This window comes from Myotis daubentonii, chromosome 1 (genome assembly GCF_963259705.1).
Source record: "Myotis daubentonii chromosome 1, mMyoDau2.1, whole genome shotgun sequence".
Lineage (NCBI taxonomy): Eukaryota > Metazoa > Chordata > Mammalia > Chiroptera > Vespertilionidae > Myotis > Myotis daubentonii.
The window spans coordinates 5561493-5578590 of NC_081840.1; the positions used below are offsets into that span (position 1 = coordinate 5561493).

Genomic DNA, 17098 nt, shown 5'->3' on the forward strand with positions numbered 1-17098 from the left:
CAGTGGTTGGAGGAAGGACCTAAATGTTTTACTTTTTATTTGTGTGTGTGAGAGAGAGAGTGTGGTTTGCACCTTTTACAAGTACTTTTATAAAGATTGAGCTCCAGGATTACAATAAGAAACAAACCCATAATGACTTAATAACCGTAGTATGGTAAAGTCCATTATCAGCATCTGAACTTTTTAAAAATAAAACATAGGAATTATCAAAGCTCAAAGTTTTTTCTTGGAGTGGGATTGATAGCCTCACTTAACATTTTGAGATGTATTTTGTTTTCCATACAAGCTACCAAAGACTCGAACTATAATAGGATTCGGTTAATTTCCCAACCATGACTCTAGAACAGCCGTGGGCAAACTACGGCCCGCGGGCCGGATCCCGCCCGTTTGAAATGAATAAAACTAAAAAAAATAAAAGACCGTACCCTTTTATGTAATGATGTTTACTTTGAATTTATATTAGTTCACACAAACACTCCATCCATGCTTTTGTTCCGGCCCTCCGGGCCAGTTTAAGAACCCATTGTGGCCCTCGAGTCAAAAAGTTTGCCCACCCCTGGTCTAGAACCAGGCCTGCTCTCTCGTTAACCCACAGAGTAAGGCCATTTCAGGTCCCCATTGAAGGTTTGTGTCCCAAGACGACAGTGACATGGAGACGTGGATGGGTGCAGGCTCTGCTGGGCCTGTGGCTCCTTCTGGTTCTGGTTCCCAGCGTCAGGCCTCGCCTCTAAGGAGCAGAGGGAAAGTGAACACCCCGTGATCAGTGTGATAACTGAGCAGTGTGATAACTGGAGATAAACGTTACACAAGCAAGGCAGCAGGAGGGAACGAGGGGCAAAATGTGGTGCCAAGTATTCTAGCATTCTTGGGAGATGAGTGTCTACAGCTTCAGGTGACTTTAATTCTGGAGGCAGGATGTCACAGTTGTCAGCCTTTCAGAACACCAGCTTGGCCAAATTTAAAGGGAGACGAGGTGCAAAGAAGACAGGCATCCACGTAAAATCCAACAGCTCAGCATAAAAATGTGCCCCGGCTGTCACTCCCCAGAGCCAGGATTAATAGGCTGAGTCAGAAAGAGTTCGTCTGCCGGTGACGTCACGAATGATCTAGTTACTTTCGTAAATAAAGTAGTAAGTTACCACTTTTGATCAAGCTTAGACAATTCAGCTTTCAAAATATAATATTTACTTTCGCCCGGCCAGTGTGGCAGGTGGTTGAGCGTTGACCTATGAACCGGGAAGTCATGGTTTGATTCCTGGTCAGGGCACATGTCTGGGTTGTGGGCTCGATCCCTAGTGTGCGGTGTGCAGGAGGCAGCTGATCAATGATTCTTTCTCATCATTGATGCTTCTATCTCTCTTTCCCTCTCCCTTCCATTCTGAAATTAATTTAAAATATATATACACACACACACACATTCTTAAAATAAAACCAAATCTTCATATTGTTAAAAATAAGTGTTCACATTAAATCAATGGCCATTTCCAACTTCATTGCCTTCCTATTTAGGGAGTGAGATGTATTCGGCCCCTTTTACAATGTAACATTTTGTGTAATTGATGGTAATAGTCGTGTAGAATTGTTTGCCGGTTAGACACAGCTGATGTTTGTCAGCTCTTCAGAAGAAAACAGTTTCTCTTGACATGCACGAAGCTACGGGTACAGGGGCCGGGACTGTCGGAACAACCTGTACCTGCTCCCGACGGGCGAGACGGTGTACTTCATCGCGTCCGTGGTCGTGCTGTACAACGTGGAGGAGCAGCTCCAGAGGCATTACGCCGGCCACAATGACGACGTGAAGTGGTGAGTCCCCCAGGCCGAGGCAGCTGCTCCTGCGTAGCACTGTCAGCAGGAAGGGCTCCAATCGGGGCATCACGAAAGAGAAGGGACCTGAGAAAAGCACTTCGTGTTCTGTGCTGTCCACTAGCTCCCTGGCCTCTAAGACACCTTTGGAGCTTTCTGTTTTTATAACCCATAATCTTAACCAACCACCTTACCTGAACCAGTAGCTCTAATAGACCCCTGATTAGAAGGCTTTCGTAACACATTGAGACTCATGCTAACGGCTTCTAATTTGGGTCTTTATTTTTTAATAAAAAGTAAAATGTTTTGCCTCGTGTTTTGGGCTGGCTCTGCTATTCCCATAATTTGTTCACAGCCTTCGGTGAGGTTTTATGCATTTGGAAAGATGGATGGATGAAGCGATGGATTTATGCTTTTCTATTTGCCCTAGGTCCCTAGTCTGTTATAAAAGTCCTGTTGAAAACAGTGGTGTCTTTGCTATTTGATATACTCAACATGGCTTTTTTAAAAAGCTTGCTGACTAAGTAGTTCTGAGATTGAAATGATATTTTCCAGCAACAACAACAACAACAAAAAATGCTTTTTCCTTGAGTTGAAAATTCTCTAGAGATGAAGGAATCAAGATGAAATGAAATAGGCACTAATTGTCTAAAGTCATTGGAGTGCTCAGATGATTTACTGTGAGTCTGTAAGAAATTAGGCATTCTATATTTTTATATTTAAACTAGTGACCTGGTGCACGGATTCATGCACATTGAAAGGAAATTAATTAGAAGGTGGCCAGCAGGGAGGGACTGGGCAAGACGGGCCAGACGCGTTCTGGAGCCAACCTCCCGTGGTCCCTCCCTGCCAGCTGCACCTGGGGTGGTGCCATGGCTCAAAGGGCATCTGCAAAGTGAGCAGGATCCCTCCAGCAGGTGGGGTCCCTCAGCCTGGCCTGCAGAGATTGGGCCGAAACTGGCTCTCCGACATCCCCCGAGGGGTCCCGGAGTGCAAGAGCTGCAGTGACTTGGCAGTGGCAGTTCTCAGGTGACGCACCCCGAAACCAGAGAAGAGGGAGTCTGATTCCTCGTGGAGTGTCTGCCCCCTGGTGGTCAGTGTGTGTCATAGCTACCGGTCAGACAGACACTTAGCATATTAGCCTTTTATATAGAGAGATTGTCAGCTAGATTATATTTGATCAAGGAAAAAATAAAGCTTACCTTTAAAGAGTAAGAATTTTATAAGTATCTTTTTTATAGCCTAGCAGTTCATCCGGATAAGATTACGATAGCAACAGGACAAGTCGCGGGCACTTCCAAGGATGGGAAGGTGAGTTACATTATCTCTTCCTCTTTGTATAACATAACGTTTGGCTAAGCCTGCTTAGATATAAAGCACCTGAACACTTCTTAATCTCTCATTAGAACTTTTTATTTCAAATTAAAAATTTTACAGTAATCTTAAAAACCCTTTAAATTCACCTTAATTTTAGCCAATTTTTAAATAACATCATTCTTGCCTAAGAATTCACTAATTCTTAAGATATTTACATACATGATAAACATTAAAATACCAAGTACACATTTAATGCGTAAAATTAAAATCATAATGACATGATTTGAAGTGGGCATTTTGCCTCTCCGGTGACTTCAGATACATTCTCTTGATCCCTGTAATCAGGACCTCAGCCCTAGAGTTTGCATCTGTGTGAGATCCACAGAGACCGCTGGGCTTTCCCACAAGTTCTGTAATCGGAGGGGGAACTAGTGGAATTCAACAGAGAACAATTCAGAACTGGCTGTCCTTTCCTCATTTACTGCAGGCTGTGGTCATTGTCACGTCTTATTCAAAACTCCTTATAGCTTTTATTTGTTGTGATTGTTGTTAATCCTCACTCGAGGATATTTTTTTATTGATAATTGTTTTTTAGAGAGGGAGAGACAGAGAGAGAGAAACAGCGATTGGTTGCCTCCTGCATGAGCCCTGACCAGGGCCCGGATTGAGCCTACAACTGAGGTATATGCCCTTGACCGGAATTGAACCCGAGACCCTTCAGTCCTCAGGCCAGTGCTCCTACCACTGAGCAAACAGCTGGGGCTCCTTGTAGCTTTTTGACACCCGCCTAAGGATAGCTCATTATGGAGCAATAGATGATCTGATACTCATCACATGAAATACTTCCATTGTTATCAACACTGCCTTCCAGCAAACCCAAGTGTTACCATTTTTTGGAAAATATTTCAATAACATCAACTATTAAATATTAACTGTTTTCTATTTTCCATTAAAATTCTACACTTGAAGTAACAGGAACAATAAATCAGACCACTATTATGTAAATACACATGCATGGAACAGAGTCGCCTGTTTTTGTTAAATGTTAAATGACCTTAGAAGTTCTTTGAAATTAGTAGTAAGCTTTTGTTCCTCCCTCTGGTGAATTGAACGTGTATTTCCGTTTCTGGCATTGAAATCAGAACTTTGCAGCCAGAGAAGATGTGATGGCTATCTGAGCCTCCCATTACAAGTTACAAGTGGAGAAGTCCAGGGTGGTCACGTGACTGTCTGCAGCCGCCCAGCTGCTTAGAGACCAGTCCACCCCAGAACCTAACTCACCTGACCCCACTGTCCTCGAGGTGCACTGCTGGGCCTTTTCTTGACAATTCTGCTCATAGTTCTGGGCTGCTTTTCTCTGTTAAGGAAGAAAAAAATTAGTATAAATCCCCGTGAAACACAATTGAGAGGGTATTGAACTGAATCATAGCAATTCTAAATTTTATTTGTGCATAATTAATTGCCTGTTTTGCTCTTATGGGGCCCACGGAGCCCTTAAAATGATTTGGTGGTGACCGTCTTGATGAATTCACACACACACACACACACACACACACACACACACACACCCCTACCTTAATAACAATATGAACTTTGTAAGACTAATCCTTATATGAGATTCCATTCTCCTTGTCATTTTTTAATTTTAAAATTCAGTTGCGTCCAGATGAATACATTAGAATATTAATTCCTGTGGATTAAAGAATTGCCTATTCAAAATTTAAAACTTGACAGACCTCACCTAAGGTTAAGTGGCACAGAGGCTATGACCCTGGAGACATTGGGAATCTGTCATTTATGTTAAAAGACAGAATTATCAAAGGCAGAAGAAGACCTTTTGTCTTGACAAAATTGAAATCATCTTGTAGCTTCAAGGTACAGGTAAATTTGCGGAACTCTCACAATTGGTGACTTGGCGTTTTTCCTCAACAGCAATTGCCCCCACACGTGCGCATCTGGGACTCTGTGACACTGAACACGCTGCACGTCATCGGGACCGGCTTTTTTGACCGAGCGGTCACCTGCATCGCGTTCTCTAAATCTGTAAGTCTGAGCCCTGCTGGTGGCGCACTCTCTCCACAGGGAGGGGTCAGCTCACGGCCAAAGAGGGAGAGAGTTGCACTGGGGTGGCTCCTGCCCGCTTCCCCACCTTCAGAGGCCACCCTCCTCCAGTCAGCCTTCCGTCCGCGGGGCGAGCAGAGGGGGGGTCCTGCTGCAGCTGTCCTCCGGTTCTGCAGGCCGTTGGCCTGCTCTGGCCTTGAATGTCACCTGCCCCTCCCTAGGGGACCCCAGCATGCCCCTGCTGTCCTCACAGGCTGGTTCACTGTCACAGGGCGGGATGGCGCCAGGGTCTCCCCCAGACCCTCCCTGTCAACCACGTCTTCATCCAGTTCAGAGACTATGTCCAAGGCGCATGCCCGTGTCCACATCCACGCAGCACACGCTTCACCCCAGTGCTCTCCCTCCTGGCACAGCCTTTCAGGAACCCCGTTAGCACCAGGTCTGTGCTGTGCCGGGGGGGGGCTCGGCAGCCCTGAGGAGGCTTTTAGTGGACTTGCTGGGGGGAGCCCCCCGAAGCCCCTCTCCTGCTGCTGTCCCCTCATCAGCCCCCCTTCACCAGCTTTCCTTGTGTATCCGCCCACGTCAGCAGGTCTCAAAGGCAATCGGCAAATATTCTTTAGCCTGCATGCGGCAGACTCCATGTTAAAAGTAAAATTATCGTTCATTTTTAATCATGCTCGACCAGTTTATCCTCAAATGTAGTCTTCCCGGGAATACTTCTCTTTTTCAGAATGGAGGGAGCAACCTGTGTGCTGTGGACGATTCCAACGACCACGTGCTGTCAGTGTGGGACTGGCAGCGGGAGGAGCGGCTGGCAGACGTCAAGGTCTCTCTCCCAGCCTGGCGCTGGCCACGCGGTCCTTCTCCATGTGGAGCCTCCTCGGGCCACGGGCCGCTGGCCACTTCCCTGCTTCTCAGGGGGCTGCGGGTCCCCATCCCATGGCAGCCTCGGGGACACCTGCCCCAGCATCCCTGTGGCTCGCCCGCCCCGCCCCTCCCCTCCCAGGATGCCATGCACAAGCCTGGCAGGTTGTTTCCTCTCGTCACAATGTCTGCCAGGGTTTGCCGACCTCATTGAACAGCCATGGCCCTTTAAATTCATTTGTTCACTTTTCCTCGCTTTGATTCCACAAATGCCAGGTGTCCCCTGTGTACCCAAATTCAAGCAAGCAGGCACTGGAGGTGCAGTGACACTGAGTCCCAGGCAGGGAGGGGCCGGGAGGGGTGGGGGAGGAGGTCTGACCCGCCAGCCCAGGGCCCAGAGCTCAGGACTGGGGAAGGAGGGGCCTCGCCGGATCCCAGGCTGGTGCCCTTAGGGTTTCTCTCTCCCACCTTTGATCTGTTCTGCACAAAATAGTAGTGAGCTTCCCAAACCCTTTCTTATGTTTCCCCCTGTTAAGTCATGGTTCAGTCTGTTTTATAGAATCAACTTATTATTTCTCATCCCGGCATCCATGAAACTTAGATAGCCTTGCTTCCCTCACATTAAGATTAGCATTGAGTCATCTTACCTGATGTGAGGGGTAGCACTGGGTACCTTACTCACCTGACATGAGGGGTAACCTTGGGCACCTTCTCACTTGCGAGTCTGGGTGCAGACCCTGTATGCTAATCTCCCACTTCCTGGCACCTGTGTTCATGCTATAGCCTGCCTCTAGTCTAGTATCTGGTCAAGTGCTGACATTCCTGCTACATTGCTAGGTGGGCAGTAACCAGAGGCAAGTTGTTATCCAGATGTGAGAAGGTGTAACTGATTATCAAGAGGAAGGAGCAGGCAGGGTCGTGTTCCTCTGGCCACGGCGCATAGGAACGAGATAACGGGGTGAAGGGTAACCCGAAGAGCTGCATTCCTGCATCCCACTGGCCCAGTCCCAGGAGGGCCTCCCAGGGCGAGTGGTGCCGAATGTCCAGGAGCAGTGGAGCTGTGTAACATGCAGACCCCTAGGCCCTCCTCGAGGTCCCGTCACTAGATGGAGACAAGGCCTGGCACCTGCACGAGACGCAACCCAGCTGATTCTGCTGTTGGGCCGGGGCTGGGATCCATGCCTGGATGAGGAGGGCAAATGCTTGCTGCTAAGTCCCCTCCTGCCCCTGCCCCTCCTTCAGCGAACGCCCGCTGCTGGGCCTGCTCTGTGCCCACTCCTGTGATGGGTCCTCACAGGGAGAGGGCCCCTGCCCTGCCCTCAGGCCAGGGGCCAGTGGGGGAGAGCGACAGGAGAGGTGTTTATAGACGATAAATTCAATGGGGAAATGGAGAGGCTGGGCTTAGCTTGAGGGCGTGGTTGATTTGTGGGGTCTTGCGAGATCTGAGACATGGGAGTGTCCTGTTTCGCTCAGTGCTCTAATGAAGCTGTGTTTGCCGTGGACTTCCACCCCACGGACACCAACATCATCGTCACCTGCGGAAAATCACACCTCTACTTTTGGACGCTAGAAGGAAACTGCCTCATTAAGAAGCAAGGATTATTCGAGGTGAAGTTCAATTACACTGAGTGTCTGGTGACCAGCTTTGCTTGTGACCAGGGAGCTGTCAGGCATCCGGTCTCAGAATTCTTTTCAGTGGCCAATGCGGGGGTGCAAGTGGGGGTGTCGTGACAAAGACTATTCCCAGATCCAGATCCCTAACAGGATTGGGGAGCCCCTGTGTCATGGGGATGACAGTGGTGATGCCGAGGGGAAGGTGGGCCGACACGGGGCGCACAGGGAAAGCTGCCCCGGGAGCCGCCATGATGGCCAAGAGCAGCCGAGAAGGCACTTAGGGGTCATCTGGGGAGCCCACCTCTGCCAGGGGTGGTAGATACTCTGCCTTTTGGTCCGGCCACGTGGGGCCTTGTGAGAGCCCCAGGAACAGCACATCTCTGTGGGTACGATTGCTGCTACACCCGGAGATGGAGTTAGAGTATCTTTATTCTGGGGCCAGGACCCCGCTCCGCAGACTGTAGTCATGACAACACCACCCACCCCTAACCCCCTCCAACACCTTCCTCCGCTCGAACTGCCTGCAACGTTATACATCCCAGGAATTTCTTTAGAGCAGATCATCTCACAGCGTAAGTGACATAAAGGTAGATGAACATGGAAAGCATCGGTGTGGGGCTCCATCCAGCCAGGATTATCATGAGTCTAGAGAGTGTTAATACAGACGAAAAGCTGCCCTGACTGACTGTATTTATGTATTTACAACATTTGCAGAAGCAAGAGAAGCCAAAGTTTGTCCTCTGTGTGACTTTTTCTGAAAACGGCGACACCATTACCGGAGACTCGAGTGGCAACATCCTGGTCTGGGGAAAAGGTAACGCCTGGTTGCTCCCAGAGCTGACTGGCTTTGGCGGTGTTCTGAGAAGTCAAAGGCGACTTCTGTAAGATTTGCCTGTCAGTCAGTCCGCAGGCTGACTGAAACCCCACGGTATGCAGGTACATACATGCACAGGAGCAGAGGGAAAGGGAGGGAAGGGCCCGTGACCCTCCGTCATCCTAAAGGACTGGTTAAGCCCAGATGTTATGATGGAATAATAGCTTTATTACAAGATCTAGTAACATATCGTAAGGATGAAGGCATCCATGACTGTTTGCTTAGCTATGTAATGTTTAATAAGTATCTGGTTCACGTAGCATTTGGCAGACGTTATCAATCACCAGTATGCGAGAGGCAGCGTGCTACACGCCGGGGCATACAGATGAGTCACATCCAAGGCCCCCATGCCAGTGAGCAAACAGTGTGGTACGGAGGAGCCGTCACTCAGAAAACGTCCATTCAGTTACATTCAGTGCGCAGTTATGCACGCTCACCGTGTGCCAGGAAATAAGGAAAAGTACACCATCCCTGGCTCAGGACCTTAGAGTTTGGGCTGTGGTGAAGGTGGGAAAGACCCATCAATGTTATTTCCGGCCAGTGGGGTGACTTCTGTGGAGTCCCCGCTCCTCTGGGTGCCGGGTGCTTGCTACAGTGTTTTCTTCCCCCTTAGAACAGGCCAGCGGGAAAAGCAGAGGGGAAACTGAGGTAGGGCAGGTAAGTCGCCTGGCCAGAGACACAGGTCCCCAGACTCGAGTCCCCGTTCTGAGCTCGGGTCCCTGGGCTCTCTTCACACTGCCTTCCCATCAGCAAGTTTCCTTAACTGTGCAGTAATCCTGCCCGTGCCTGCCTGGTGCTCTTGAACGTCTGCAGATCAGACCCTTTATAGCTAGATTTACACATCAGTGATGTGCTAACCGACAATGTCAATTTTAAAACGAGTGGAAGCGACGGGCAGAGGGGAGCCTCTTCGCAAGGGACTAAGGATGGTTTTCTTGGTGTGTCTAGGTACGAATCGAATAAGCTATGCCATTCAAGGGGCCCACGAGGGTGGTATTTTTGCACTTTGTATGTTAAGGGACGGCACCCTGGTGTCGGGAGGCGGGAAGGACCGGAAGCTCATTTCTTGGAATGGAAACTATCAGAAACTTCATAAAACGGAGGTAAGACGGCAAGCAGGACGTTGACATCCGTTTTGAACCTTCAGCTGTTGTCCTAACCAGTTTCCTTGTAGGTCTGAAATCTTTAGCCGACAGTTTTGAAAGTTGTTTAGATAAAATTTTATTAAGTAGTGTAGTATTTTATTAAAATCCTGGAGGCAGTTTAAGTACAACTATTAACATGGAATTCGATGTATAAAATCTGAGGTGGTAACATATTTCACATTTAGAATATTTTTATAATAGAACCAATCTCACTTTTCCAAGGGAATATTGTCTACATCAATGATGGTGAACCTATGACACATGTGTCAGAGGTGACACGCGAACTCATTTCTTTGGTTGATTTTTCTTTTTTTTTCTTTTTCTTTCTTTTTATTTTTTTATTGCTTAAAGTATTACAGAGAGTATTACATTTGTCTCCCTTTTTTTTTCCCCGCCCTTGACAATCCCCTGGCCTCCCCTACCCCACAGTGTCTTATGTCCATTGGTTATGCTTATATGCATGCATATAAGTCCTTTGGTTGATCTCTTACCCCCCCCCTCCTGCCCCCCACCCTCCCCGGCCTTCCTGCTGTAGTTTGACAGTCTTTTTTTGTTGTTGTTAAATGGCATTTAAATATATAAAATAAATATCAAAAATATAAATCTTTGTTTTACTATGGTTGCAAATATCAAAAAATTTCTATGTGTGAACGGCACCAGAGTTAAGTTAGGGTTTTTCAAAATGCTGACACGCCGAGCTCAAAAGGTTCGCCATCACTGGTCTATGTTTTTACTTACCATTAAAATCTTTCTCCTTTTGTTCACTGTAATCTCCAGGTGTTGCTTTGGAGACATTATTGCTTTGAGCTCATGTTTATTGAGTATCTACTTTGCACCTGGCTGAGTGCCAGCATGTTCTGTCGTGAGCTCTGAGTCCTTGGCCATCTCTTTCACCTCCTTTTACCTGGTTAGCAGCCTGCAGACGGCAGGAGGCAGAGGCGAGAAATCCAGTATTCCCTCCACACTCGCCCCCAGGCCCCAGGACCCAAGAAATTACGAGCAGACGGATAGCGCGTCAGTCTGACAGTCGATGGTGTTTCTCCCCACCGGAGAGTGGGCGCGCCAAGCGCATTTCCTGCCTGAGAGGCAGGTTCTCAGACTCAGCAGTAACACACGTTCCATCAGAGAGCGCCGCACCGTGCTTTGGCTGTAGGAGAACTTGGCTTTCTGATTATTGCTCTTAATAAAGGAAGGCTTTCATCTGAACTTGGAAATCACTTTCGCTTTCACAGAGTTTGTTTTTTTGTTTGTTTTTTTGTTTTCTAGAGAGAATGGAAGGAGATAGGAGGGGAGAGAGAGAGAGTTGAGAGAAAGATAGAGAGAAACATCAATGTGAGAGAGACACATCCCTGTATGCCTCCTACTGGGGATCGAGCCCAGAACCCAGCATGTGCCCTGACCAGCAATCAAACTGTGACCTCCTGGGTTCATAGGTTGACACTCAACCACTGAGTCACATCAGCCAGGCAAAAAATGCTTTATTCTTTATTATATTTTTTAACAGCCTTACTCTTGCTGGTTTTTTTAAGGTATATAAAATCTTCAGAGTTTAAAAGTAAAATTTGGTCCACCATTTGATTGTGGACCTTTCCCTGTCTCTCCGTGTATAGCTGTGTGCGTATGTGTGCATGTGTGTGTGAGACTGTGACAGGAGCTGTCGTCATGGTATATAAGCAAGTATTTTTAATGACGCCTTCCATCTTCTCTTTTCAATGCAGATTCCAGAACAGTTTGGTCCGATACGGACAGTGGCCGAGGGGAAAGGCGACATGATCTTGATAGGCACCACCAAGAACTTTGTCCTGCAGGGCACGCTGTCAGGGGACTTCTCGGCCATCACTCAGGTGCATCCCATAGGCCCACCCCCTCCATCCTTGTTACAGACTATTAGAAGGTGATAGAGCACCACACAGAGGAGGTTACTGCTGCGTTTTATACGAGCACAGCCTGCCTGCGCTGCGGGAGTTCCCGCTGGCTGTCCTGACTGAGGTGGGGGAAGAAGACACACTGATGAGATTAACTGTAAAGCATGCAGCAAGCCTAGCGTGTAATCCTTGAAAGCTCCCAGGCCCAGCAGTGTGGCTCAGTGGTTGAGAGTCGACCTATGAACCAGGAGGTCACCGTTCGATTCCCAGTCAGGGAACATGCCCGGGTTGTGGGTTCGATCACAAGTGTGGGGAGTGCAGGAGGCAGCCAATCGATGATTCTCTTTCATCAACTGATGCTTCTCTCTCTCCCTCTTGCTTCCTCTCTGAAATCAATAAAAATATATTTTAAAAAAGAATGAAAAGGAAAGCTCCCGAGTGCTGGTTGTAGTGTTTCAGAGAGCGTGCATTTGTCTTGGTTCTTTAGGGTCACACTGACGAGCTCTGGGGACTGGCCATCCACGCCTCAAAGCCCCAGTTCCTGACCTGTGGGCACGACAGACATGCCACTCTCTGGGACGCCGTCGGTCACCGGCCCGTCTGGGACAAGATAATAGAGGTAGATGTGCACGTTACATTCCATTTTTCTTGTAGAAATTCATCTGGAACATGTTTATTTATTTATTTGCATGAAATTGATAGATGTTAAATTGTCCCAATGCAAATGTCACTTAATTTATCTCCTTTGATTCGAATTGTGTTGCTTTAAGCCAGTGGTTCTCAACCTTCCTAATGCCGCGACCCTTTAATACAGTTCCTCATGTTGTGGTGACCCCCAACCATAAAATTATTTTCGTTGCTACTTCATAACTGTAATTTTGCTACTGATATGAATCGTAATGTAAATATCTGATATGCTATATGTGTTTTCCGATGGTCACGACCCACAGGTTGAGCATTCCTGAGTGGTCTCACCCGTGTGATTGTAAAGGTTGCTATCAAACTTTTTTTAAAATATATTTTTATTGATTTCAGGGAGGAAAGGAGAGGGAGAGAGAGAAAAACATCAGTGATGAGAGAGAATCCTTGATCAGCTACCTCCTACATGCCCCACACTGGGGATGGAGCCTGCAACCCAGGCATGTGCCCTGACCAGGAATCTAACCGTGACCTGGTTCATAGGTTGATGTTCAACCACTGAGCCACACCAGCCGGGCACTGTTGAACTTTTTGACAGCAAGTCAGCCCCTCTGAGTCGGTGGTTGGGTTTCCTGACTGCGCCCGTCCACTGGCTTAGTGCTGAGAAGCCCTTGTTTGAGCCTGCATTCTGTTCACAATGTACCTTTGGAATGAGAATGATAAATTGTTCTAAAAGCGTACAGTTTCTCTCTACAACGCAATGATAACAGCCAAGCTTTCGTTTTAAAGTCCGCATCTCTGTAATTTTTATGAAAGGCCTCAGTTCACATAGCACAGCGCTGAACCATCCTCCTATGCGTAAGGCAGCCGTGACTGCACGTATTGAGCGCCGTTTGCATACCGAGTACCGTGGGTGCATTCACGACCCTTCACCCTGGTGCAGCCCTGCCAGTTGAAGTCTTTGTACCCAGCTCTGGTTGATTCGGACACTGAGGCTTAGAGGCGTCACATCACTTGCCAAGGTCACTGAGTTGGTGACAGAGCCAGTGTTCACCCAGCTCAGCCTGATCCCCAAACCCAGGGTCTTCCACTGCCCCCACTGCTGTGGGCCAGGAGCGTATCCTGCAGGGCCCCATGTTAGGGGGCTCCTCTGTGACCCACACGCCCTGCAGCCCGCACAGTGGCCAGCATGCCCCAGCGCACCAGATCTGAGTCTCAGCCGCCTGCTTTTTGCTTTCAGAGAAAGTCAGTTCGCTGGGAGAGCAGATCAGGGGATGCCAGAGCCTGCAGGGTGGCCCGAGGTGGCAGGGCATGGCTACAGGAGGTCCTGCCTTGTACCTGTCCCCACGCAGGGACTTCATGTATGAAAAATACATGAGGGGTTTGTGCAGATCTGAAAGCAACCACCTGCACAGCAGGGACAGTAGCGGTCCAGGCGGGTGGCCGTCCCTGAGGCCTCGGCCAGCACAGCAGCCCTGCTGAAAGCTATCCGGGCACACGCCCGCTCCTGCACCAGGCTGTGAGCTCCCTCCACCTGCATCAGGGTGGGGACTGACCCGGACACCAGAAACATCCAGAGTTAAGTCCTGCCGCCTTTCTCCACTGGCCATGTGACCTGGACAAGACCTCCCTGAACCTCAGTGCCTTCATCTCACGAATGATATACTGGAGCCTCAAGTGGCTGTGACCTCTGTGTGTCCGTGGCAGCCCGAGCTTCACGACAGCTCCCACTTTGAAAAAAGCGTCGCAGTAACAGAATCAATACCTGAAGAGCTTCTGGTCGCATCTTTTGTTTATCCAGAAGTTTCTCCTTCTCCAATTCTGCTTCCCTTGCTGCTCTTTTCTTGTCTTCCCGGGATTAACCTCTTCTCACTTCAGTTTGTCCTAAACATCCTGCCAGGTGACCCTCTGTCTGTCACAGATTCGACCCTGGAAGAAAAGACCCCTCACTGTGCTGTTTCGTAGTGACCACAGTCCTTAGCATAGCCACGCAGCCCCATTCCCAGTGTCACCGCACGCGTCCCCGTCCCCACCCCATGAACTCGGCATTGTAAACCCACTGCCGTTTCTCAGCTGGGCCCCAAACTACATTGCTTCCACCTTTTTTATCACGTTACTGTCCCCTTAACCCTTGATCCCCCAAAATACCGGTGTGTCTACTTCCACATTCACCACCAATGGGTCTTCCTGTGGCAGAAGGCAGAGTCAGGCCGTCTGCCTCCACCCAGCCCCCACCCAGCCTTCCTGTCTGACTCCTCTGACTCCCTGCTTCTGGGACCCCACAGCTTGTCATCCACCACGTTCCATCTTGTATCAGTTAGCATTGAACACGTGTGTGTACCCCCAGACCCAAATGGGAACGGGCCTTGCTCATCTCTGATCCTTCCAGGGCTCCAGGCTGCCCCACACTCAACCAGTGTCCACCTAAGGGCACAGGTGCAGTGGGCATGCGTCCCAACAGATGGCGCTCACCCCGCGGCCTGGGGTCACCTGCGCCGGCTCCCAGGACTCAGAGGACAGGCGCACACTTCCTGCCTGCCACCCGACTACTGTAGCTGTGAAAGGGTGTGAGACAGGAAGGGGAAAGTCCCAGTTTCCTCCCTGGAGAGGAAAGAGATTTAAAATGGGGCCACACGGCCTGGGGGACTAGGGCTGTGCTGTGTTTTTATGCTCCCGTGCTGTCTGGCCATCAATTTACACTTCCTTTACAATATTTTAGGATCCAGCTCAGTCTTCTGGTTTTCATCCTTCAGGGTCTGTGGTTGCCGTTGGAACACTGACCGGGAGGTAAGTCCAAAGCAGCACGCTGTGCTCACGGTTCAGGGAGTGTGTTTCCCCAGCCTCTGGTGACTTACCCAGTGAGGCCAGAACCCCAAAGGGAAATGAAGACAGGGTCCTTCACGTTTTGGCCCTGGGGAAAGCCTGGGGAAGCTGTGGCCCCCTCCTGGAGGAGTACCCACACACGTGCATGCACAGGCACACACAGGCACATACACACACGTGCACATGTACACACGCACGCGCGCGCACACACCGTTGCATCCAGTTTCACAGGATGAGTTGCTCCTCGAGCCCTCTGCTGCCTGTGGTGGGAGGAACCTCAGTTCGGAACCGGGCCAGGAAGCATTTCACAGCACTGAGAATTTAAAACGCTTTTTCTTGCTGCCCTTTCAGAATTTTAGAAACCGCCCCGATCCCGAGCCCCAGATTCAGACTCAGCTCACACTTACTGACCATGTGCCTCCGAAGGCCAGGCAGCAGACCGGTGCTGAGCTCCCGCCTCTCCACTTGGAGAGTGGGTCATCCGCTGTTGGACATTTGCCGAGCGCCGTGTCCTCATTAGGGATTTGAACCATTTCTGCATCTGTTACAGCCTGCACTGACTTAGCCCTGGGTCTGCATGGTGGTTCTGGGCCCTGACCCCCACCTGACAGCTGAGGGAACAGCCCAGAGGGGTTAACCTCAGACACCAGCCCTCTGCGCACTCTTCCGTTCCCTCCATCGTTTCTTTCACCCGGCTGGTTGCACGCCAGCATTCCCGGAGGTCAGACACTCCGCGCAGTTGGGCACATCACCACCCCTAAGGGTGTCCCAGCCCCACCTCCAGCACCTGCTTTGCTTCACCCTGTAGTGGGGCCATGCAGGGGGTCCCCTTGCCACTTCCTGTGGCCACAGCCCCGAGTTAGGTGTTGGTCCCACTTCTCTGCCCAGAGCTGTCCCTCCTTTTACATGGAAGTGACAAAACTCAGACCTAAGGAAGCCGTCGTAGCCTTGGTAACCAGTCATTCCTGGTGGTAGGCTGTGCTCCATGGTAGGGTATGCTCACAGGTAGGACCTTTTCTGTACAGGAAAGCTGGGAATGGTGTTCTTGCTAAGTAATACAGAGTATTTATTAAGATCTTGGGTCAAAGTTTCTAATAGTCTGACTATTATTATAATAGTCTTGCTTCACTTCCCACTAAACCACGTATTGTACTTTTCTCCTGTTGGCAACAGGTGGTTCGTGTTTGACACGGAAACAAAAGACTTGGTCACCGTGCACACGGATGGGAACGAGCAGCTGTCTGTCATGCGGTACTCCCCAGGTGAGCGCGCCGCCCAGGAGGGCTGGGCAGATGTCTTTAAAGGAAGTTTCACAGGCCTCCCAGAATGGTCCCTATGCTTGTGTTGTTGTCTCACTCTTTCTTATGGAAATTTTTAAACAAACAAAACTGGACAGAAGAGCATGAGCCCCCGTGTATCCGTCACCTGCTGCAGCACTACGGCCTCTCAGCCAGTCTCGGTCATGTGTTCTATTAGAGCCCCACTGCCCCATGTTATTTTGAAGCAGTTCACAGACATCTTAGCCTTTCTTCCGTTAGTATCGCTGTGTCTCAGAAAAGTGAGGACTCTTTTTTAGCAGCTTTATTGAAGTATAATTTACATATGACAATTTACCCATTATAAACGTATAACTCAATTGATTCTTAGTGAATTAGTAGAGTTGTGCAGCCGTCACCACAGTCCAATTTTTGAACCTTTTCAGCACCCCCAAAAAGTCCCCTTCCTGCCCGTTAGCAATTAATCTCCGCCTCCACCCCCAATTCTGGCACCCTCTAATGCTCTGTGCTGATCTGCAAATGGCCTGTTCTGGACATTTCATATCAGTGGAATCATACAACATGTAGCCTGTTACATCGGCTTCTTGTTTTTAGAACAGTGTTTTTGAGATTAATTTATGTTATTGTGCATGTATCAGTACTTTATTCCTTTTTTAATTTAATTTTGGGGGTGGCATTGGTTAATAAAATTATGGGTTTCAAGTGTACAATCCTATAATACATCAACTGTATATTGAAGTGTGTGTTCACCACTCCAAGTCAGGTCTCCTTCCATCACCATTTATCCCCCCTGTATATCCCTTTTTAATTACTGGA

At 49.0% G+C, this 17098-nt stretch overlaps 1 protein-coding gene across 4 annotated transcripts in view; it reads left to right on the forward strand.

Annotated features, from left to right (window-relative positions):
• EML1 (EMAP like 1) overlaps nucleotides 1-17098 on the forward strand; it is a 155452-nt gene that overhangs the window by 129216 nt on the left and 9138 nt on the right. For all 4 annotated transcript variants that reach the window (XM_059686207.1, XM_059686202.1, XM_059686210.1 and 1 more), the window contains 11 exons: nucleotides 1654-1803; nucleotides 3045-3114; nucleotides 5053-5163; nucleotides 5912-6007; nucleotides 7519-7653; nucleotides 8374-8473; nucleotides 9482-9636; nucleotides 11397-11522; nucleotides 12031-12162; nucleotides 14902-14969; nucleotides 16179-16267. In XM_059686207.1, the coding sequence (XP_059542190.1) occupies nucleotides 1654-1803; nucleotides 3045-3114; nucleotides 5053-5163; nucleotides 5912-6007; nucleotides 7519-7653; nucleotides 8374-8473; nucleotides 9482-9636; nucleotides 11397-11522; nucleotides 12031-12162; nucleotides 14902-14969; nucleotides 16179-16267 (1232 nt within the window). The remainder of the gene's footprint in view (nucleotides 1-1653; nucleotides 1804-3044; nucleotides 3115-5052; nucleotides 5164-5911; nucleotides 6008-7518; nucleotides 7654-8373; nucleotides 8474-9481; nucleotides 9637-11396; nucleotides 11523-12030; nucleotides 12163-14901; nucleotides 14970-16178; nucleotides 16268-17098) is intronic.